The sequence below is a fragment of the Sceloporus undulatus genome, chromosome 1 (assembly GCF_019175285.1).
Source record: "Sceloporus undulatus isolate JIND9_A2432 ecotype Alabama chromosome 1, SceUnd_v1.1, whole genome shotgun sequence".
NCBI lineage: Eukaryota > Metazoa > Chordata > Lepidosauria > Squamata > Phrynosomatidae > Sceloporus > Sceloporus undulatus.
This window is the reverse complement of record NC_056522.1, coordinates 377,551,248-377,574,661: the sequence shown is the minus strand read 5'-3', so window position 1 is coordinate 377,574,661 and position 23,414 is coordinate 377,551,248. Positions and strand designations below refer to the sequence as shown.

The following is a 23,414-nucleotide window of genomic DNA, read 5'->3' as shown; positions in this document are numbered from 1 at the left end:
AAGCCACTGCATTTCTGATTGGTTTTAAGCCAATTTGGCTAGTTTGCAGGTGAAAAAAAAATCACTCCAAAATCAATTTATATATATATATATGTGTGTGTGTGTGTGTGTTTGGGTGTTTTATATATATTGCTTGGGTCTGGGGGCTTAGGAGGGCATCATGCAGTCCATGGGCCACACTTTGTTCACCTAGGTCCATGAAACCTTAAATCTAAAACACACTGCAGAAATAATTGAGTTTGAGACCGCTTTAACTGCCTGGGCTTATTGCTAGGAAATCCTGAGAACGGTAGTTGTTGTGGCACCAGAGCTCTCTGACAGAGAAGGCTAAATGTCTCACAAAACTACAGTTCCCAGGATTCCATTGCACTGAGCCAGGGCATTAAAACGGTTTCAAACTGGATTATTTCCGCAGTGTGTTTTGGACCTATTTCAATTTTCTCATTATCTAGGTTGAATTCTTGTCACTCTTCTGTGGTCATTTATTGTTATTTCTGGATTCTGTTATGGACCTTAGTCTGATTTAGCAGGGTTCTCCTGCCTTCCCCCACCATCCTCCCAATATTGATGTTGCTTTAAAAATTACAGCTAGGCACAGGATGGGAGAAAGAGGAAGCAAGACAAGCATAAAAAGCCTTTGTGTAAAGTGAAGTCGAAGATGCTGGCGAAACTTCAGGAAGAAACTCTTCTAGAACATGGCCATATAGCCCGAAAAACCCACAAAAAACCTTTGTGTGGAGGCTCTTCACTGTCAGAGGCTTTATTAAACCAAGTTATGCAGAATTTTTGCATAACAATTTAGGCTTAATTTGCAAAGTTCAGGCAAAATACTAGCTTTTATCAGTATGGAGTTTGCTGTTTCTTCATGTAGCATTTTGGTTGGCAACAGAGCAGAGTCAAGAAAGTATGGAAGTGTCCAAAATGACCATCTGTTTTCTGTTTGCGTTGCAGGGGAAGCTGTCTCGCTGGTTGTAATGCATGCCTATGCTGACGTGGCAGCCCATCTGAATGGTATGGCACTGAGTTATTATGCTGGCAGTTTGACCATGTATTTCTTCCCAAAGCCTCAACTGATTAAGTGCTAAAATGGCTGGCATTGGTTTGGGAGCTGGGATTTCAGCACCTTGGATTCTGGCTTTAAAGTAAGGACTGGAGCGTGCCTTTGGTGTGGCTTCTGGACTCTTAGGACGCGTGCATCATTGAAACACCATACCTCCATTGTGACTCGAAGCAGCTTTATTTTGGCTGTCTGTAACAGGCCCTTGTATTGGAACTAAGGACTTTTCTGGCTCACAGCCCATACCTTTAACCAGATTTCTAAGCAATTGTCAGTCACCTTGAGGCTCTCCTATTTTGCCTTGAATCTCATTCAGTGGGTTGGAATTGCACTAAACCAAGGATAAGCAAAATGTAGAGAGCAAGTGTGGCATAGTGGGATCAGCAATGGACTACAAGTCTGGAGACCAGATTCAAATCTCTGCTTGGCTATGGAAATTCATTGAGTGAACTTGGACACGTACACTCTCCCAGGATTCCATAGCACTGTGCCATGGCAATTAAAGTGGTGTCAAACTGCATTATTTCTGCAATGCAGATGAGGCCTTTAACAGGGAGTCGCTTGTAGTTTTGAAATACTCTAAAACATGGCCTGAAACATCTGGCAAGGGCCACTAACAAGCTAACAAAATGTCACACATGTCCTTTCTAAGTTTCCAGGAGCTACAAAAATGGCTCCGGAGGCACAGGAGGCCCACAGGGTGCATTTTGCCCACCTTGCATGAAACTCCTCCAGTCTGGAAGCACTGCAAAATGCACGGTATAATGGTGGATCTGTAGCTGTATCTTGAAGACTGCGCCTTGGATTAGTGAAATAATAGTCGGAAGGTCTCCCAAGTGTTTATGCTGGGGGTTCAAGGAACTCTGTTGTCTGCAGCTACTTTCCTGGCATGTTCTGACATCACTGAGTGGAAGGAGGGGACCCTTTTCAAGGACAGCTTCTGCATACAAACTGTTTGTTTGACACAACACAGGAAAGTAGCAAAGGGACCATTTGACATGAGAAGAACATCAGCCTCCATATAGCCATGCAAAGAACCCCCAAAACAATGGATAGATGTTTTTATGTTGTACAACGAGACACTAGCTATGTGCAGGGCTGCAGGAGGACAGTACAGAGACCCGGTCTCCTCTAGAGTTGTAAAGTGTCAGCTATACTTTAAAAAGAAGGTGAAGTAAAGAACCAAGGAAAGGATGAAAAGGCTGAAACAATTCTCCAAACCGAAGATTTAATATTTGCATCTTTCTACTTTGTGAGAAAGCCAGCATGGTGTAGTTGTTTGAACATTGGACTACAATCCTGGAGACCAGGGTTTGATTCTCTGCTTAGTCATGGAAACCCATTGGGTGACCTTGGATGAGTCACACTCTCTCATCCCCAGAAAACCCCATGATAGGGTCACCTTAACATACTTAACGCCCCGGCAAGGGCACACAACAACAAGAACAACAACAACAACACCTTAAAGAAAGAGGAGGTACATGTTTAAGATGTATGAAATTCCACATGTCACAGAGTTGGATGTGTCTTTATTATTATTTTATAATGATTTATTCAAATATGTATATTTTACCCTAATCTGGATATGCAGTTTAATTAAAATATAAATTTGTTGCTGTTGTATGCCTTCCAAGCTGTTTCTGACTTCTGGTGACCCTGCAGTGAGCCTATCATGGATTTTTTCTGAGGCTGAGAGTATGTGACTTGCCTAAGGTGGCTTTCCATGGCCAAGCGATGATTTGAACTCTAGTCTCCAGAGTCATAATACAACACTCAAACCACTATGTCATGCTACCTCTAAATATATAATTCCTTGTTGATGTCTGCCTTCAAGTCATTCCTGACTATGATTACCCTAAGGTGATCGTATCATGGGGGTTTATTGGCAGGTTTATTCAGAGGGGGGTTGGCATTGTCATCGTCTGAGGCTGAGAGAGTGTACCTTGCCCAAGGTCACCAAGTGGCTGAGTGAAGATTTAAACCCTAGTCTCCTGGAATCCTAGTCCATTACTCAGAACCATTACACCACGCGGGCTCTCCTTAACAGGAAATATTGATGCTTGTTACCGTATCGAAATGCAATCTAATTTTATTTAAACAATTTTATGTATACAGTATAATTGTTTTAATTTAAATGTCAGGTTGTATTTATATATGACTCCCTTTTCCCGGTACCAGAAAGATTTCTGACTTGAAGCCAGACTGCTTTTTACTGGAATCACATTGTGCCAGGGCCAATGGGTTGAAAGCAGACCTGTGCCAACCTTGGAATGGATTTCACAGTCTGTTCAAAGTGTGGCATTTCAAGGAGCTTTTTAATTTGTTTCACAACTGAGGTGCAGAGTCAGTTTTTCGTTCCAAGGCTTAACCTAGAAATAGGTCAGCTAACATCAGGCAAAAAATGGTGAAAAATCTTTGAGAGAAAGGAAAGTGTACTTGTTGGAATCACTGGTCTGTGTCTTGAAAACATATCCGGGGTAGCTGTGTTGACCAAGTAACAAAGTACAAGAACATCCAAAATCCACAAAAGAGTGATACTTTATCGGTCGAACCAAAAATGCACAAAATGCACATTTGCCTTACGAAGAAACCAGTAGAGCTTCAAAAGTTTGCAACATTTATTTGTGCATTTTGGTTAGTCCAATAAAGGCATTGTTGTTTTGTGGATTTTGCTCTGCATCTTGTTTGAGATGTTGCAGAGAGAAAGGAGTCTTTGGAGACAGAAGTTCAGACCCCATGAAGCTATGAAGTCATTGGGACCAAAGACAATTTTAAAAGATACTGTAATAAATTTCCACTCTCCATTTTGCAGCTTCAAAGTCTCTCACTTTGAAATCTGGGTATGTCCATTTTGATTTGTTCAGTGATGGTCACAAGAAGGTGTCATGCTGTTGGGTTTGCATGCGAATTTGGGTGAGGAGCTGGGAAAAGCGAGCCAGCATGTTATAGTGACTTCAATGTTCAACAAGAACTCCAGAAGACCAGGGTTTGAATCCTCACTGAGCCATGGAAACCCACTGGGTGGCCTTGGGCAACTCTCTCAGCCTTTGAAGGCAGCAATGACAAATTTCCTCTGTATCAATCTTGCCAAGAAAACCCTGTAAGAGAGTAAGAACTGACTCAAAGGCATGCAAAAATTGAGATGTGCCTTCAGGTAAATCGGTGGTTCCAAACTTTTGGTCCTCTCTTTGTTTTGGACATCAGTTCCCAGAAGCTCCAACAGCCAGGAATTATGGGAGCTGAAGTCCAAATCATCTGGAGAACCAAATGTTGAGGTTCCACTGAAATAAATGAATCTGAGAGCAAGTCCAGACTCTTACCAAAGGTCAGTATGACTAAACTGAGGCTATCGTACTTTGAACATGTCATGAAGATGGCTTGATTCATTGACTTCCTAAAGTGGAAGGACTTAGGAAAAGATGGAGGTTCGAACAGGTTCTACAGGTTAGTAAACTCAAATCACAAAAGCCACGGCTGCCCTGAATTTCTAAGACATGAGTATTACTGTTGATGATTTCTCTAGATCTTTTGTTCAGTTCTTGTTGTTGTGTGCCTTCAAGTCATTCCCAACTTATGGTAGCCTTAAGGCAACTCTATCTTTGGATTTTCTTGGCAAGTTTCTTCAGAGAGGGTTTGACATTGCCTTCCTGGGGCTAAGAGAGTGTGTCACCAAGTTCTTGTTCATAGGGTTGCCATACACTGTTGGCTTGGTGGCAAACAACAACACTAGGCTGGTAAAACTGTTGGTGGTTCCTGCTTGGCAGCTGAGAAGAGGGGGGAAATCCTTAAGTACATCACAACAACAACAAAGAGGCAATGCGTCCCAAATTTCAGAGTTTCTGGCATTTTGGAATATTTGCATATACATAATGAGATATCTTGCAGAATTCATTATACACATTATACACCTTATTACACATAGCCTGAAGTTAATTTTATACACAATATTTTTAATCGTTTTGTGCATGAAGCAAAGTTTGTGCACATTGGATCATCAGAAAGCATGTGGATAATTTTGGATTTTGGAATATTTTGGATTTTGGAATTTAGGGTAAGGGAGACTCAACCTATATCCAAGATGCTGAACTTATGTCGGGGGTGGGTCCCCCCCCCCCCGTGCCTTCAATGACCTTATAAAATTTAGATGGAAGACTGGAGTATATCCACATTACACAATTATAACAGTGTAGTAACACTTTAACCAGCACAGCGGCATCCTGTGAAATCCTGGGATTGGTACTTTGGTGAAGGACTTACACTTTTCTAATGCTGCCCCTTTGCTATGGCAATGAAGCCCACTGGTGGAGAAGTCTCTCACAAAACTACAAATCCCAGGGGTTTTGTAGGATAGCAATTGAATTTGTATCAGAGCACTATGATTATGTAGTATGGATGCATCCATGAGAGGATTCATTGTCCCATTGACATGGATAGCTGCCAGTGGAGGAGAACAAATAAATACAGAGTTTTCGTCCCACCTTACATCCCTCCAAAGTGTCTCTCAAGCGGATGATGATGACGATGGTATTTGCTTCTATACCTCCTTTCCCCCAAAATAGAGACTCGAGGCAGCAAATTTAAAGCAAAATAATTTAAAAACAGTACAAAAACATTAAAATGTATAAAATATAAAATAAAAAACAAACAATTTTAAAAGTTTAAATGGATTGACATGAAAGAACTGTTCAGTAATGAAACTAATGAAATAATCATTAAAAAATCATGTACCCAGAGCTTAGTGAAGCGACTTTCAACTCACAGAATGCACCAGTTAGCATAGCTCCTAAGCATGCTGACTGGAAGTTATGGTCCCAAAAAAGTAATTCTCATAATCTCTGCTTTTGCCTTGAAAAATTACCAATGCCACTTGTAACTAATTAACTAAGTTCCTTCCTCCCTTCCCTTCCCCATAAACCTTTTTCAGGGTCTCCTGAGATCTCACTTGCTCGGGTGAACTGTTGGGACTGGCCGCAAGTCTGTGCACAACAAAACGTCACCCAGTTCCCTGCCCTCAAGGTGTTTACTAAAGAACAGAGATGGCTGTCTTATTCAGGGATGTGGGAGACCCAGGAGATGCTCAGATTCATAGAAGTGTGAGTAGCCACATGCTGGCTGGAAGCGCATGCTTTTTCTGAAATATTTAATTTCACAATGCTTGTGGGTATACAATATTTTTTGTTGTTCCATTGTCTGTGTAGATATAGAGATTGGCTGGTTTGCTGACTCTAGAACACGCAACATATAATTGTCCATATGAGAAGCAATCCGTGTCTAAACCTCACAATTCTAAAGATTGGCCCTGAGCTTTGTAGATGGTGATTGCAAACACCAATTGAACTGGGAATTGCAATCTCTTAAACTGAAATGGCATATCCGTTGGAATCCTAGGAATGCGAGGAATAAGGACATCTTCACCTTTAAAAGGTCCTGTCAAGATTATTGCTTCAACAACGTTGCTCATTAATTTTTTTACTGCAAGTCGTATGCTGTTGCAAAGCTTTGGCTGTTGATATTGCTCAACATGATAATTGCAGTATGTGCGATGGCATCCCTGGCAGATCGAGTGAATTCACAAATTCTGTTGGATAATTAACCACTTCATCTGCTTCCACAACAGTGTTGACGGACTTGTATGTGATTGCCTCGGTTGGAATGTTAGACTGAATAATATTGTTAAGTTCATAGGCGTTTTTGTTCTTGGCCACAAGAATAGCTCGTTCACTCAGCCAGTCGTGATTCTTATAATTGGTTTGAATATTGGGAAATACTTCATTTGACGTCACTAAACTGCAGAAGTTATGAGATAGTGAAATTCGTCCTGAGGTCATATCAACCGGCATCTCTTCCTTCCCAATTTCCAGCAATTGATGTGAGAATATTTCAGCTGATCAATCGTTTTGCAGGTGGAACGCATATTTGTAGTTAATTTTAATGTCTTTACATGTCGCCACAAAGTGGAGTATTTCAGGCAAGTATTTATTTCGTCTGCTGGTGTTGATCGAGGAATTACAGGTAATGTTTGCCTGAAATCTCCTGCAAGCAATATGAATGTGTTCCCAAATGATCTGATGTTTCCACGCAAATCTTGCAATGATCGGTGTTGCTGTTACGTCCAACAGATGGCGCTGTTTTTTAAAAAACATTTTTACCTGTCACAGGTGTGACATCTATATAACAGTAGGTACATAAAAACATAGTAGGTATATAAAAACACGTGTGTATTCGAATGGAATATTGTGACAAAATTTCAAAGCGATCGGAGAAGAACTTTCGGAGATTAAAGATTTTGATCAAACGAACATCTACATTTTTATGTATATAGATTATCATTATTATTTTTATTATCATTATTATCATTACAGCCTTCCCTCTGTATCCACAGATTTTTTTATCCACAGATTCAATTATCCCCAACTTGAAAATATTTTTAAAAATACAAATTCCAAAAAGCGAACCTTGATTTTGCCATTTGATATAAGGGACACCATTTTACTACTCCATTGTATAGAATCAGACTTGAGCATCCATGGATTTTGGTATCCATGGGGGGGGGGGGGGTCCTGGAACCAACCCCCAGCAGATACAAAGGCCCACTGTATTATTTTATGTATTTATATCCTGCCTTTCTCCTGATATGGGGACGCAAGGTGACTAACAACAAATTTAAGACAGTGCAAATTAAAAACAATGCAAAGGCATTACAAAAGTATAAATATAAAATTTTAAAAACAATTAAAAATTAGAAAATAAATACATGTTATACATTTAAAATATTGGTTAAAAAAAAAGGTAAAAAATAACTTTATTGTTAAAAGCTAAAAGCCATCACAATTTGATACTGGTCCAGCCAGTAGATACAAAAGCAGTATAAAAGGATCAAAATATTAATAAAATGTATTAAACACTACTGTACATACAAACCTTAACCTATGTATGGGAGGAAGGCAAAGTATGCTTTGTCTTTCATGTGGTTTCAACTGTTCTCTCTAGAAGCAGAATCTCTTGTCCAGTGAAGCTGATGACACCTACGGAAGTAGAAGAATATTTAAGCTTCAAAATCTTGCCTTACAATCACGTTGTTGTCCTGGGACTGTTTGATTCAAGCATGAAGGAAGGTAAGTTTTTAATTTGGTTAGTCTCCAAACCTACTCAACAAAGACTCAGGTTATTGGAAATAATCTTAGTGGAAGTTCTCCTTTTACAGCAGGGTGGGTAACTGTATGGTGGCCCAGGAACCAATTCCCCCCCATCCCCCATAGTTTGCCCCCAAACCCATCATGGTCCCTCTCAAAATGGCAACAAAGTGTCACTTTTGGTCACACTTTTAAGTAGGGCTGCAACAAAAATGGTGATATTTAGGGCTGTGGGACCGAGGGGGGTGATTAATAATAATAATAATAATAATAATAATAATTTTTATTTATAGACCGCTGTTCCGCAATGATCATAGCGGTGTACAATAAAATTGCAATACAATACACAAAATTTCAAGGCCTCTCTCCCCCTCAAGATGGTGGTTGGAGGAGGGCTCTTTGTCTTCCAGGCCAGGCCTCTCTCCCCCTCAAGATGGTGGTTGGAGGAGGGCTCTTTTTCTTCAGGCCTGGCCTCTCTCCCCCTCAAGATGGTGGTTGGAGGAGGGCTCTTTGTCTTCCAGGCCAGGCCTCTCTCCCCCTCAAGATGGTCCCTACTGACTCCCCCTCAAGATGGTCCCTACTGACTCCCAAACCAGAGCTCCGTAGCCCTGGTACCCCACCGTGCAGATCCTGGCCTATGCTGCCGCCACAAAAGCCGTCACCACAACGGCTACCGCCAACCCTGGCAAGAGCGAATTTAGTGCTCGCCGCAGAAGTCCAAGTGCGGACGAACATAAACCGAAAAAGCCTTAGACTTCCATCTCCCAATGCGCTTGATATCATGCACCTGCATGCCCGCGCGGGAGGCAGCAGTAGCCGCACCAATGCGGAAAGAATGTCCCCCGAAAGCATCGGCTGGGAGCCCCAAAGCATGTAAAGATTTCTAAATTTACAGATTTTCACATGTTTGGGGAGCTTTCTGTAGTTTTCAGGAAATGTTGATGCGCTGCAAAAGTGGCATCTTCAGGCCCCACTTATTCTACGACAATGGCACCACTGGGCTTGATGTAACCCAGTGGGGTAACTCATAGTGTAACCATGCAATTGACCTCCTTCTGTACCATCCCATATTGAATCCTTAGCAATGTTTTTTGCACTAGTGTGCCTACAATATACTGCTACACTACACGGCTCTACAGTGTGCCTGTCAACTGTAGGAACAATTTTATAAGCTCGTATCCTTTTTTTCTCCCTTTGACAACAACCTGTACCACTAATCTACTCTTCCCTGGTGCCGCAGTGGTTAAATGCCTGTGCTGCAACCACTCACTCACAAACCACAAGCTTATGAGTTCAGTACCAGCCAGGGGCTCAGGGTCAGCTCAGCCTGGCATCCTTCCGAGGTGGTCGCTAAAATGTGTACCCAGCTTGTTGGGGGGCAATTAGCTTACACTTTGCAAACTGCTTAGGGAGTGCTTAAGTGCATTGATAAGCGGTATTGAAATGTACTTGCTATTGCTATTTTCCAGCATAGCTTGGGAATCCTATCAATTATAGTCCAAAAAAGTAAATGTCCAGGTCCTGGAACTTAGAAGCTCCTTCCTGCTAGCCTTAGAGGAAGATGAAGCCAGTAGGGGGTGTTGTGGCACTATTTCATGGCATTAGCTTCTGGTTCTGGACCATGTCTGAGATTGCAGTGAGAGCAATTTGTGTGTGTGTGTGTGTGTGTGTGTGTTGTGTGAAGGGTAGGCGTTGTTTTCATGACAAGTTCTGAATTTTGCTAAAGAGTGACAAACCAATTGATTTTTCCAGTAAATGGAGTAGGGCAATCAGATAAATACCACTAGATCTGTTTTCATTTCTTACGATAATGGGTGGCAAAACTGCATTAAGGGTCCATTTGGAGAGCGGCCCCTGAGACTGCAGCCAGTGGATAGAGGGAGGAGAGGCAGAGAAAATTCTGCTTGTTGGAGACTCAGAAATTAGTAGATGAAGAGTTTTTGTGATGTTTCCCCAGGGATGTAAATGTTGGCTCTCAGAGGAAGCAACAAATAATTTTAGCAATTTTAATTCCTGTGCAAGAAAGTCATTGAGTCATAGAATCATGGAGTTGAAAGAGACCCCAAAGGCTATCCAATCCAACCCCATTTGCCATGCAGGAAGACACAATCTCTCTCTCTTTGAAAACGGCACAGTTTCTAAAGATTATTTAGAGTTTGCTTAAAATGTGAACATGGGGTATTTTTGAGCAAGAAACAGCATATTTTCCTAATAAAATATTTCAGTGCAGAGATATTATCTTCTGGGCAGAAAACACTGTAGAGCACAGAAAATAATATCTTTACTCAAAATATTCTGTTTTCAGTGAAGAAAAAGTTGTGGATTTTGTGTGTGTGTGTGGGGGGGGGGAGACTGGACTGCAATGATTGTCATTAGTACAGTATTCTGTACATGTTTTTATTTTTAACTATTTTTCTGAGTACACTTTTTCTCTCTAGCTTCCTTCCACCGTTACTTCAAATGATGAGGGATAAAATGCAAATACTGCTGACTGCATTCTCACACACGAACAAAGGGCCTGGGTTTTGTTTTTGTTTTTGGGTTTTGTTTTTGTTTTTGTTTTTGTTTTTTTGTTTTTTTTGCAGTTCTGTAAAACCATGGCTAGATTACTTGTCCATCCAAGGTAGTATTGTCTATTTTAATTGGTGACATCACCTTGGGTCTTTCTGCATGTAAAGCTGGTTCTGTTCTGCTGCATTTTGGCCCCCTCCCCAAATGGGAATTCATAAACACAGAGGTCATCCTGTACATGGCATTCTGCACACTGATGAGTCTTATGAATGCTTTGTGCCTGAGTGTGCCTGAGACTGGTTCACAAATGCAGCCTTGCCCTCCGATATCCTCACGCTTGCTGGACCCTCTTTCTTAAGTGCCCAACGTCCCTCTTCGGAACTATGAGGTTTTTGCTGGATGCCTGTTTCATTGCTCTGATTTCATTTGGGCATATCTTGGATCAAACCCTTGCCTGTGTTGTTGTTGTTGTTGTTTTTAAACTGCCCTCGAGTCAATCCTAACTCATGGTGACCCATGGATGAGCCACCTCCAAGACTTCCTAACCTCCATTTTTCTGCTCAAGTCCTGCGAATTCATGCCTGTGACCTCCTGATTAGAGTCCATCCATCTGGCATGAGGGCTTCCTCTCTTTCTACATCCCTCCACCTTTCCTAGCATTTTTGTCTTTTCTAGTGAGTTGTGCCTTCTCATGATATGTCTGAAGTAGGACAATCTCAGCTTTATCATCTTGGCTTCCAGGAAGATTTCCAGCTTGATCTGCCTATGGTCCCATTTGTTCGTCTTTTTGGCTATCCATGGTATCCTCAGCACTCTTCTCCAGCACAACATTTCAAATGAACTGATTTTCCTTATCAGCTTTCCTCACTGTTCAGCATCTGTATATGGTGATAGGGAAAACAATGGCTTGTACAATTCTAACTTTTGTGCTCAGCTGTATATCTTTCCATTTTAGGATCTTTTCTAGTTCTTTCATAGCTGCCCTTCCCGTTCCTAGTCTTTTACTGATTTCTTGACAGCAGCCTTCATTCTGACCAATGTTTGACCCAAGGTATGGGATCTCTTTTACTGTTTTGATTTCCTCATTGTCTAGGTTGAATTTGTGTAGATCTTCCGTGTTCATTATTTTTGTTTTCTTCATACTGAGCAGTAAAACTGCCTTTGCACTTTCTTCTTTGATCTTTCTTAGTAGTTGTTCTAAGCCTGCAATATTTTCTGCTAGTAGTACACTATCATCTGCATATCTTAGAGATGATTGATATTCCTTCTTTCTATCTTCACTCCTTCTTCTGTGTCCAAGCTTGATCTTCTTATGATATTTTCTGCATACAAGTTGAACAGACAGAGTGATAAAATACAGTGTTGGCTGACCCCTTTGCCAACTGGGAACCATTCTGTTTCTCCATATTCGGTTCTTACATTAGCCTCTTGTCCTAAGTACAGATTTCTCATCAGGACTATTAGATGTGGTGGCATTCCCATGTCTTTGAGAGCATTCCATAGCTTTTCATGATCTATGCAGTTGAAGACTTTGCTATATAGTCTATAAAGCTCATGCTGAACTTGTTTTTGAATGCTTTGGTCTGCTCCATGCAGGGTAGTTGTAAAAATCTGTTGGCATGAGCCACATCACTGCTACTAGATTATTGTTTTTGGAATCACAGAATTCCATAGGGCCAGCTAGTCCTACCTCCATGCCATGGTAGGAAGTCACACTAAAGTATCCCTGAAAGATGGGCATTCTTACTGTGACTGTTCACATGGCCTATAAATGTTTCTTAACAGTTTACAGTTGGCAATATTTGCAAACACACAAAAAGGCCCATTAATTGTCTGATGCAAATAGAAATCTCTGAGTTGTAGGACACTTGATGGTGTATAATTCCCAGTCCTGTAGAGCCTTCCGTTCAAATATGCTGGTCTAGCTGATAACTTATAAAAAGTACTTTTTTGAACAGTGATCATACTGTCTGTTTTGGTAGTTGTAGGGTGCATCTACACTATCAAAATAATGCAGTTTGCCATCACTTTAAGTGCTATAGCTCCATCCTATGGAATCATGGGATTTGTAGTTCTACAGAGCCAAAGAGTGTTGGTGCCTTTACCAGAATTCTGTAGGATGGAGCCATGACAGTTAAACTAGTATCAAAATGCATTATTTCTACAATGTAGATGCACCCATACTCTAAATACAGTAAAGTTCATCTTTCAATCTGTACTGGTATCATCCTTTCCTTACTGTAGCCCCTACAGTATAACTCTTTTCATTCCTTTTGATTTGTAACTATTCTATTACTTTATGTATTCACCTACATAGGCAATTGAGAATAGAATCTTAAGCAATTCTGACAAGAAGTCTGAAACATTTTGGGGGGTGGGTGGGGGGGAGTGAGAGACAATTGTATTTAATATGTTGGCTTTTTTTTTTCTTTTTTGCCAGCAAGAGAAGCCTTCACTGAAGCTGCCAGAGTACTAGAGGGATATGTCACTACTGCGATCTACTACGAAGAAGATGCTGCACCTGTGTATGTTGTTTGCTTGCTTCTTTTGAATTTCCAAAGAGAGGTGGAGGGAGGAAGTAGGAATCTAGCAGCACCTGATGTATTTTAGTAGGAACTTTTGAGGGTGTGATATGGTAGCTAAAAAAGCCAATGGGATTCTCGGCTGCATCAATAGGAGTACTGTATAGTGTCTATATTGAGGGAAACAATAGTGCCACTCAATTATGCTTTTGTTAGGCCTCACTTGGGATCCTGTGTCCAGTTCTGGGCACCACAATTCAAAAAGGATGTTGACATACTAGAGCGTGTTGAGGGGAGGGCTAGTAAAATGGTGAAGGTTCTGGAAATCGTGCCCTATGAGGAGTGACTTAGGGAGCTGGGAATGTTCAGCCTGGAGAAGAGAACAGGTGATATGATAGCCCTGTTTAAATATGTGAAAAGACATCATATTGAGGATGGACCAAGCTTGTTTTCTGCTGCTTCAGAGACTAGGACCTGGGGCAATGGATGAAAGCTACAGGAAAAGAGATTCCACTCAAACATTAGGCTTTTATTGTCAGGAAGTTCTTGATGATGTTTAGGTGGAATCTCTCTTCCTGGAGTTTGCATCCATTGCTCCAGGTCCTAGTCTCCGGAGTAGTAGAAAACAAACTTGCTTCATCCTCAAAATGGCATCCCTTCAAGTATTTGGTTTGCTCAGTGATTGCCGGTATGTATTTGTCAAGTGTGTTTGTGGACAACGCTTTTAAACTGGCTCATAAATTAGGAAGAAAGTGTAAAAGAAAGGTTACAATTGAATATAAAGGAAGTAGAAATAATGTCCATAGAAGATTCTCATAACTTTAAAGCTGGCAATGAAGGCATTGAAACAGATATTAAGCAAATTGGAGAATGTTGTCAAATAATCAGAAGAAGATTTTGGTTTTGGAAGGGCAGCTATGAAGGAACGAGATAAGATCCTCAAGTGCAAAATATATATAATTAAAGAGCAAAGTCAGGTTTGTCCATGCCACTGTATTGCCAATTTCTAAGTGTGGTTTTAAAAATTGGTTAGTGAAGAAATCTCACAGGAATAAAATCAACTCATTTGAAACATGGTGCTGGAGAAGAGTTCTAGGGGCGCATTGACTCCTGAAAAGACAAATTGATGAGTCTGAGAGCAAATCAGGCCTGAACACTCTCTGTGAAGCGAACCTGACCAAAACGAAGCTGTTGTACTTTGGATATATCATGAAATCATGTAATTCACTGGAAAAACAATAATGCTCAGTAAAGTGGAATGTGGTAGAAAATGAGGAAGACCACATTCCAGGTAGACAGACCCACACAAGGAAGACACAGCTGCCCTGATTTGTTTCATCAGCCTTCCCCAGATGTGTCATCCAGATGTGCTGGTTTACAACTTACACCATCCCCAGACAGCATGGTCACCAACAAATTGGCACCAGAAAAGCTAGTCTATATCCTGCTTAAAACATGGGCCCCAAAATTGGATATGGGTGCACAGGCTAGACACAAATACAGAAATAAAGTCTCCCAGGAACAGATTTATTTGTATGCATGTATAATTGTTTTTACTCCATCAGTTATATGTTATATGTGCCATCTTCACAGATGGATGCCATCTCCCTTCTCCACACAGTACATTTCTAAAATGGTGCCGTCTGGTAGTTTGGTGGCTGGTAGCTTCCATGTCCATTGGGCAGTGAATCTGCTTTGGCTTTCAGTCCAAATTTTGATGGAGTTATTCATAGCACTTAATGTAGGGTTCAGCTCCCCTGAAGTCTGAACTAAAATTAGAGCAAATTTGTGGCTCCACTGGTGTGGAAGCTATTGATAGCCATTGACTATGATGCATGTGCATGCCAGAAAAATACAGTGTGTCTGTGTGTTTTCTTACTTCAAAAGTATTCCTTTCATTTACAATTGTATGAAGATTTAATCAATAATTCATTCAAGTGTATGCAATGATGCAACTAAGACTTCTTAAAATCCTGCTGATAACTGTGATTTGGATGGATTTTTGAAATCTATGTCCCTCCCCCCCTGTATTTCCCCCCCAGCTCCCATAAATATAATGTACATCTTCCAGGGCTGCTGTTTGCTAAGCCTGAAACTCAGAAGAGGAGCATCGTTCACCTCTCTGACTACAGTACTTCGGACATTGTGAAAACCATCCGCCACTTGCTTCTGGAAACGTTTGTGAGTACCATTTCTGCTTCTGTAGTTTGCTTGTTGGATTAGCTCAGGGGCTAGCTAACTGGGAGAAAAAACAGAGCTTGGAAATCTTAACTTTTGGGAGATTATGGGCCAAAATAGACAAAAATAATCCGTCTTGAGAAAACTACCTGCCTTGGCTCAATGCTAGGGAATTCTGAGAACTTTAGTTTTGTGAGGCATTGAGCCTTCTCTCTTAGATAGCTCTGAGGCCACAACAAACTACAGTTCCCAAAATTCTCTAGCACTGAGCCAGGGTTGCCATAAGTTGAAAACGACTTGAAGGCACACAGCAAGAAGAAGTTTGTTATGACTTGAAAGCACACAACAAGAACAAATAATTAGCCCTATGTATCCACAGATTCTTAATCCATGAATTCAACCATCAACAGTTTGAAAATATTCCATAAAATATAAATTGTAAAAAGCAAACCTTGATTTTGCCATTTTATATAAGGGACATCATTTTACTATGCCAGTGTATTTAATGGGACTTCAGCATCCACGGATTTTGGTATCCATGGGGGGTCCTGGAACCAAACCCCAGCAGATATTTTATTTATTTACATGTTTTATTTATATGCTGCCTTCTTCCCAGGCTGGGACCCAAGGTGGCTTATTTTAATTTTTTATAGCTTACGTTGGTTGCTCCTTTTCTGCTGTCCTCTTCACCTCTCTTTCTCCCTCCCTCCCCACCTCTCCTGCTGCAGCCAGAAATCACAGTGGGAAACCTGCCGGAGTTCTTCCAGCTGGAGAAGCCTTTGCTCATTCTGTTCAGTGATGGGGCCCTGAGTGAAAGGAACGAAGGAGAAATGAGGCGTTTGGCTGCAGAAGAGACCAGCACAACCTTCATTGCCTGCTGGCTAAACCTGTAAGAATGTGGGATGTCCCTCTTGGCTTCTGTATGGAGATGCAATGTGTAGACTTGTGAGTTTGAAGGCGGTATCCTAAAATGAATTTGATCCTTGCAGTAGTGGCTGGGGACCGCTGTGTTTGATGGAATAAAAGCCACATTGTCAGTGGCAGGTAGAGCCAGAGGAGACTTACTTACTTACTTACTTATTTTCTTGTCCCATCTTTTTCTCATTATTTTATTTTATTTATTTATATTTATTGATTTTATTTATATACTGGCTTTCTCCCAGAGCAGGACTCAAAGCAACTCCCAAAGAAAGTCAGTTTAAAAAATGTAGTCTGTGGTGGGTTCTTCACACTCAGACCTTTCAGAATGGCATCCTGTTGTTTACACTTCTTGAGAATGAAGATGTCTGTCTGTATCTGGGCAAGTTTCTTGAAGAGGTTGATGGAGTTCCATCCCATCCAGCTAAATTTGGTGCATTCCATAGTCATAGAATTAAATGATATAGTATGGTGATGGGGAATACCATGGCTTGTATGAGCCTGGCTTTTGTGCTCAGTTGTATATCTTTGCCCTTTAGCATCTTATCTAGTTCTTTCATAGCTGCCCTTCCCATTCCTAGTTCTCCTATTTTTTGATTCCAGTCTCTTTTCTGATCAGTGTTTGATCCAAGGTGTGGGAACACTACCTGTTTTAATTTCTTCATTGTCTAGGTTGAATTTATGTATTTCTTCCATGGTCTTTTTTATTTGTTTGTTTTTGTTTGTTTTCTTTATAGTCCAAACGGAATGTAGTTAAGGTATGTGTCACCATAGTCAGAGCTAACTTCTCACATACTATTAATCGCCCACTCTTTTTAACACAGAAAGAACACACCTGTAGGCCGAGGCATTCTGAAAACCTATTTCGGAAGCTCCCTTCCCCCTTTGCCACTCCTCCTCTGGATCAGCCTCCATTCCGGGGCCGAGGTGTTTGCTTTTCCATCAGATCAATCCTTCTCTCAAGCTAATGTCCAAACTTGGATCAAGAAGTTGAAGTCTGGCCAAGAAATCCCAAGTGGTAAGTATGAAGCAATATGCAAAGATGTATTTGGTCTCTCATTCTTTTGTGCTCTGTGACACCGTAAGAGTAAGGTTGAGCTGGACCAGTACAAACATGACATATCTTGGATTTCAGGAGACTGCTTTTGCACAATTGACATGTTGGGCTGAGTGTAATATCTGAGGTTTCCTATTGGATCGATCCCTTTCTGTTGCTGGTGTCTGAGCTTGGATCAAGAATTTGAAATCTGAGCAGTTAAGTGTGCAGAGATGTAGAAAGATACAATTAGGTTTTTCATCCTGTTGTGTTCTGTAGTTTGGCAATTCAAAGGGTAAAGTTGAGCTGGACCAATCCAAATAGAACTAAACATGAAACATCTTGGATTTCTGCAGGCTGCCTTTGTGTAGTTGGCAGGGTCTTGTGTTTTTCTTAAATTGCTCTCTACATCCGGTTATGAACCAAGCTTATAGAGGGTTTTTTATAAGAAGTTACGCTCACAAGGGGAAATTTTAACTTCACATCCACTTCTGAAGGGACACTTTCCTGGTAATAAAAAATAAAAGTAATCACCAAAGGGGGAAATCTCATTGTTGCTCAATTCATACTGGCACATAGTTTGCAGTAATTGGTGACTCTAGCAGTGGAAAGAATGCTATCAATGGTGTCAAGTGAATGTGCTGTTAAGGAAGTGTTCATAAAATCATAGAGTTGTAAGAGACCACAAGGGCCATCTGGTACAACCCCCTGTGTTTTATTCCATATTTGCACTATTCAGCTGAAATCCTTGCTGGACTGTGGTATCCCCCCAGGTGACCTTGGGGAAGCTGCATACTCTCAACTTCAGAGGAAGGCAATGGCAAACATGAAGTCCAAACCCATTTTGCCGTGTAGGAACACACAATCAAAGCACCCCCACAGATGGCCATCCAGCCTCTGTTTAAAAACCTCTAAAGAAGGAGACTCCATTCCTCTCTGAGGGAGTTTCTTCCACTGTCAAACAGCTCTTGCCCTCAGGAAGTTCTTCCTAGTGTTTGGGTGGAATCTTTTTTCCTGTGGTTTGCACTGAACTTTCCGTTGCCATCCTTATTATGTCATAATTCCCTTTTAAAAACTTTTTTTTAAAAATTAAATGCTTTTAATATGGTTGTTTATTTAATCACTTTTTAATCTATTGTTTTGACTGTATTGGGGTTTAACTTGTATTGTGAGCAGCCCTGGGTTCTGTACAGGAGGAAAGCCAGGATATTAAATAAATGAATAGATAGATAACATACTGCAAGACACCATTGAAACTCAGGGCTGTCAGGAGTCCATCCATCCTGTGGCCCTTGGTATCTACTGGGATTTGTTTCTAGAACACTCATGGATGCTCAACTCCCGTTATATATAATGGTGTAGCAAAATGGTGTCCTTTCATTTATATGCCACTTTCTCCCAGAGTGGGACCCAAGGTGGCTTCCAAAAATAGCAAATTAAAAACATTTACAATACATTTTTATATAAAATGGCAAAATCAAGTTTTTCTTTTTGGAATCTGTATACAAGCTGTGGATGCTTGAATCTGTGGATACGGAGGGCTAACTTTAATTCCATTCCCATAGCCTGACTCTTCATCCCCTGTTTTGCCTTCCTCCAGACTAGGAGCTCCTCTGCCTTTTCCCACCCTTGGGAAGCGATTGACCCAATTATAAGCAGTGTATTGACTACTCTTCTTTTCCCTCATTCCCAGCTGTGTTGTCTGATGAAGACTGGAAGCCCCGCTTACCCGCCTATGACTTCCTGAGCAAGATGGCACCTACGCTGCCCGAATTTACCATTTACAGTGGGGGGAGTATACATAATGGCCCAGAAGAGGAGGTGGAAGCCCTGGGAGGCAAGAATGCTGGAGCAGCAGTGAGTAAAGAGTCCACAGAAGGAACTGCCCAAGAGGCAGAAGGGGAAAAAGAGCTGCTGGTTGGAGGAGACTTGCGAGGGACAGCTCCACGCCTGGCAGCCCGAGAGAAGCAGTCCAAGCGCCACATGGAGTTATGATGCTCCCTAGGAACACACTGGAGATATGTACTCCTTTACAACTCCCCCACGGCTGTTTATGTGTGGGCTGGGCCATGTTTCAGAGCCTGAGATCATAAAATCATGAAGTTGGAAGTGACCACAAGGGCCATCTGGTCCAACTGACTGCCATACAGGAATAGACAGTCAAAGCACTCCCAACAGATGGACATCCAAATTCTGTTTAAAGGCCTCCAAAAATGGAAGTCCACCTTACTCCAAGGCAACCTATTCCACAGTCAAACAGTTCTTACAGTCAAAAAATATCTTCCTAATGTTGAGGTGGAATCTCTTTTTTGTAGTTTGCATCTGTTGCTCTGTGTCTTGGTCTCTGGAGCAGCAGAAACCAAGCTGGCTCCATCTTCTACATGACCTCCCTCCAGATATTTAAACATGGCTATCACATCACCACCCAATTTTCTCTTATCCAAGCTAAACATACCCAGCTCCCTAAATTCTTCCTCATAAGGCTTGGTTTCCAGACCTTTCATCCACTTGATCACACCCACCTTTGGCTTATGTTCCACCTTGTTAATATCCTTCTTGAACTGTGGTGCCCTCCATCAGAGATGCATATAAGACTGGAGGACTTGTACTCTTTTCAGGACTTGTACAGTAGTAGCTGGTCTCGGCGCAATAGTGGGGAGTGATGATGCACTCACATGATAAGAGTGCACCTGCCCTTTTCCTTCCCGCCAGGAGCTGAGATCAGCCTGATCTTTAGTGTTTCTCCCACCCCTTCCCTTCCCTCTGGTAAGCAGCAGCAGCCCTTCACAGGGCTTGACACTGGTTGGGCACAGGAGCACTTATGGTGGTGCCCAAGGGTAAGAGAATGGCCCTGTGTGCCAAGTTAAAAAAAAGAACTTCTGTGTGTGTAGGTCACTAACTGGATGCCAGCCATTTTTGCAACTGTCCAGAGTATAAGATATCAGAATGCCTGTCTGGTAGGTTAGGCTTTGTTTAGATTCTGCCACAAAATGTTATTTTGGGAGATGAAAATACTCCTTCTTGGTACATGTGTGAAGCCCTTTAACATGGGCTGGCATCCTGTTGGCGACATACCCAGGTGTAAATTCCTCTACTTAAGTGGCTGGACATTTTTCTCTGATGCGGAATGACTGTACAGTGAGTCCTTGGTATCTGCTGGGATTTGATTCCAGGACTTGCCATAAATATCAAAATCTGTGGATGCTCAAGTCCCATTAAATACAGTGGCATAGTCAATAGTGACCCTTATATAAAATGGCAAAATCAAGGTTTGCTTTTGGGAATTTAATTGTTTAAAACTCTTTTCAAGTCATGGATAGTTCAATCCGTGGGTAAAAAAATCCATGGATATGGAACACCAACTTATTCAGTTCAAGCTTGGTGCCATTGCATAAGGTAGCACATTGCATATAAATCATAGAATCGTAGAGTTGGAAGAGACCGCAAGGGCCATCCAGTCCAACCTCCTGCCATGCAGGAAATCACAAAGCATCCCCTACAGATGGCCATCCAGCCTCTGTTTATATACATCATTCTGCACCTCTTATGTACATTGTGCACCTATTATGTACATCATTTTGGATAAGTGCATATTGGTGCACAGTGTGTGTTTCGTTTCACAATATTGCATTTGTCTAATGAAGATTGTTGTTTGTTGTGTGCCTTCAGATTGTTTGATGACCTTAAGATGAACCTATCACAGAGGTTTTTTTGGCAGGTCTCCTCAGGAGGAGTTTACCATTGCCATCCTCAGATGCTGACAGAGTGTGACTTCCCCAGGATCATCCGGTGAGCTTCATGGCTGAGCAGAGATTCGAACCCTGTTCTCCAGAGTCATAGTCCAACACTCCAACCACTACACAATGTTGGCTCTCATGAGAATTGTAAGATATTGCAGTTGCCAAATGGTGGTGTGCAACTACCACATAACTGTGGATGTAAAGCTCAATGATCTGGATTGCCTTTGAGCGCAATGATTTCATGAGGAGATTGTTCTTAAGTCCTGGTCTCAAGTTTATCTGGAGATAGAATTTGGCTCTCAACAATTGTTCAAAACTGATTCACTCTCCTACTCACACTCTCAGAAGTGAATGTGGAAACAGGAAGCCAAACCAAATAAATTGAGATAAAAATAGAAAGATTGCTCTTGGCAAGAGAGGACGAATGCCCCCGCGAGGAAATCATATTAAAATCTGGCGTTGCTGGAAGCATATTTTTATATTATGGCTTTGCTGTGATTCACTTCCCTCACCAGGGAGCAGTGAACTGTTTCATCTTTGGCCATTGTGAGTGCTGAATATCAACCTCTCCAGCTTCACTGGAGCCTACATACAGGCATTCATTCTACTTACATTGTTGTTGTTGCTGTGTGCCTTCAAGTCATTTTTGATTTGTGGCAACCCTAAAGGGTTTTTATCACAGGATTTTCTTGGCAAGATTTGTTCAGAGGTTTGCCATTGCCTTCCCCTGAAGCTGAGAGTGTGTGACTTGCCCAAGGTCATTTATATACCACTTGTTATAATAAAATCTGAATCCCAGGGTGGGCAAATCATGTTTCCCAGGCTATTCTTGTGGCCCCTGACCTCTCTTAAGTTCCTCAAACCACCCCTTTTCTGCCCCTGCAAGCCTCCAGGAGAAACTGTTCACTTTTTAAACAGATTGGAGACAGCTTGGTGTAGTAGTTTGAGCGTTGAACTATGACCCTGGAAACCATGGTTCAAATAATCTATGAAAACAAACTAGGTGACCTTAGGCAAGTCTCATTCTCTTAGCCTCAGAGGGGAGCACTGATAAAACCCTTTCTGAACAAATCTTGCCAAGAAAACCCTGTGATAGGCTTGCCTTAGTTTTGTCATAAGTTGGAAACGACTTGAAAGCACACATCAACAACAGCAGAGTTCTCTTGAAGTGGGCATTTTTGAGGTCTTTGAAACTGGGTATGTTCTAACTACAATGAGAATGGTTTTCTATACTTTTAAAAGCAAATAAGCGAGCTGATTTGGGCTGTCCCAAAAGCGGAAGGCAAACTGGAGTGTACTTATGTAAGTAAAGTGCAGTTATTAGTAATGTGATCTCAAATGGTTGAAATCTGGAGGGTGGATTTGTATGGCCATGTTTTGGGGAGAGAGGCGACGTGCTCACATGCCCATTTCCTTTAATGTTTCCTCAAAGGTTTTGTTCTCCATACCTGTTTCTGATCATCCTTGTTGCCCTTCTCTGATGGTCTAGCCTACCTGCTTACTGTGCTGTTGGTTAAGACAATGGTTTTCCACTGTGACCTGCATGGAGCTGCAACAGAGACTGACTGGTTGAGATCTAGTGGAGTGATCCATCCCTCTTCCATTAACCTATTAACTCACCTGTGCAGACTTCCTAATCACCTATGACAACCAGACTAAGGACTTAACTACCAAAGTTAAAACTATGTTTGCCCTGAGTTATGTTCCCAGTTGCAATTGCATGGCATCTGCTCTCTCAAGTTCATCTGCCCCTTCAGTGTCACATTCACCTCCATTCTTTTTCCCCCTTTGTGGAAAAAACAGTGGGGAACATAAACCATTCGTGCTTCCAATACTGGCGGTGGGATTCTAGGAGCTGCAGTCCAAAACAAAACATTCTCAAGCTCTGCTAGTGATACTACTCCTCCAGGATCTGGATCTGCATCCCTGTTGGAGGACTATAGCTAGGGTTGATTGCTTAAAGTAAAAAGTCAGACTAGATCCCTTGCTGTATTTACTAGCTTGTGTAAATCTCCTTACATACTGGATCCTAACTAACTCTTCTTGTTTAAAAAATTGATATAAAGAAATGGGAAATCATCACTCACAGAGCTCAAATGTTTGTTCCACAAGCCAGCTGTTTTGCCTCTGTTGATATTTCTCTGCCCCAAAAGCAGTCAAGACTGGATAAGTGAGCAGTTGACTTGTAGCCAATATTTTTGGCTTGCACTTATGAAACCATCTTAATGGAGATCTCATTGTTATGGGAAGCAAGACCAGTCAGTTCATGGGGAGCTAGTTCCATACAGTCAGGGTTATATTCCCTGTTTGTACATTAAT

General features: G+C 41.5%; 1 protein-coding gene across 4 annotated transcripts in view; it reads left to right on the top strand.

The window, feature by feature from the left end:
• TXNDC16 (thioredoxin domain containing 16) overlaps nucleotides 1-23,177 on the top strand; it is a 51,827-nt gene extending 28,650 nt beyond the window's left edge. For 2 of the 4 annotated variants that reach the window (XM_042479863.1, XM_042479871.1), the window contains 8 exons: nucleotides 952-1,011; nucleotides 5,982-6,150; nucleotides 8,048-8,172; nucleotides 13,142-13,226; nucleotides 15,266-15,404; nucleotides 16,130-16,290; nucleotides 17,144-17,337; nucleotides 19,049-23,177. In XM_042479863.1, coding sequence (XP_042335797.1) covers nucleotides 952-1,011; nucleotides 5,982-6,150; nucleotides 8,048-8,172; nucleotides 13,142-13,226; nucleotides 15,266-15,404; nucleotides 16,130-16,290; nucleotides 17,144-17,337; nucleotides 19,049-19,350 — 1,235 coding nt within the window. In that variant the 3' untranslated portion in view covers nucleotides 19,351-23,177. The remainder of the gene's footprint in view (nucleotides 1-951; nucleotides 1,012-5,981; nucleotides 6,151-8,047; nucleotides 8,173-13,141; nucleotides 13,227-15,265; nucleotides 15,405-16,129; nucleotides 16,291-17,143; nucleotides 17,338-19,048) is intronic. The other 2 variants (XR_006105076.1, XR_006105075.1) reach the window with 2 other exon arrangements.
• The last annotated feature ends 237 nt before the right edge of the window (nucleotides 23,178-23,414 follow it).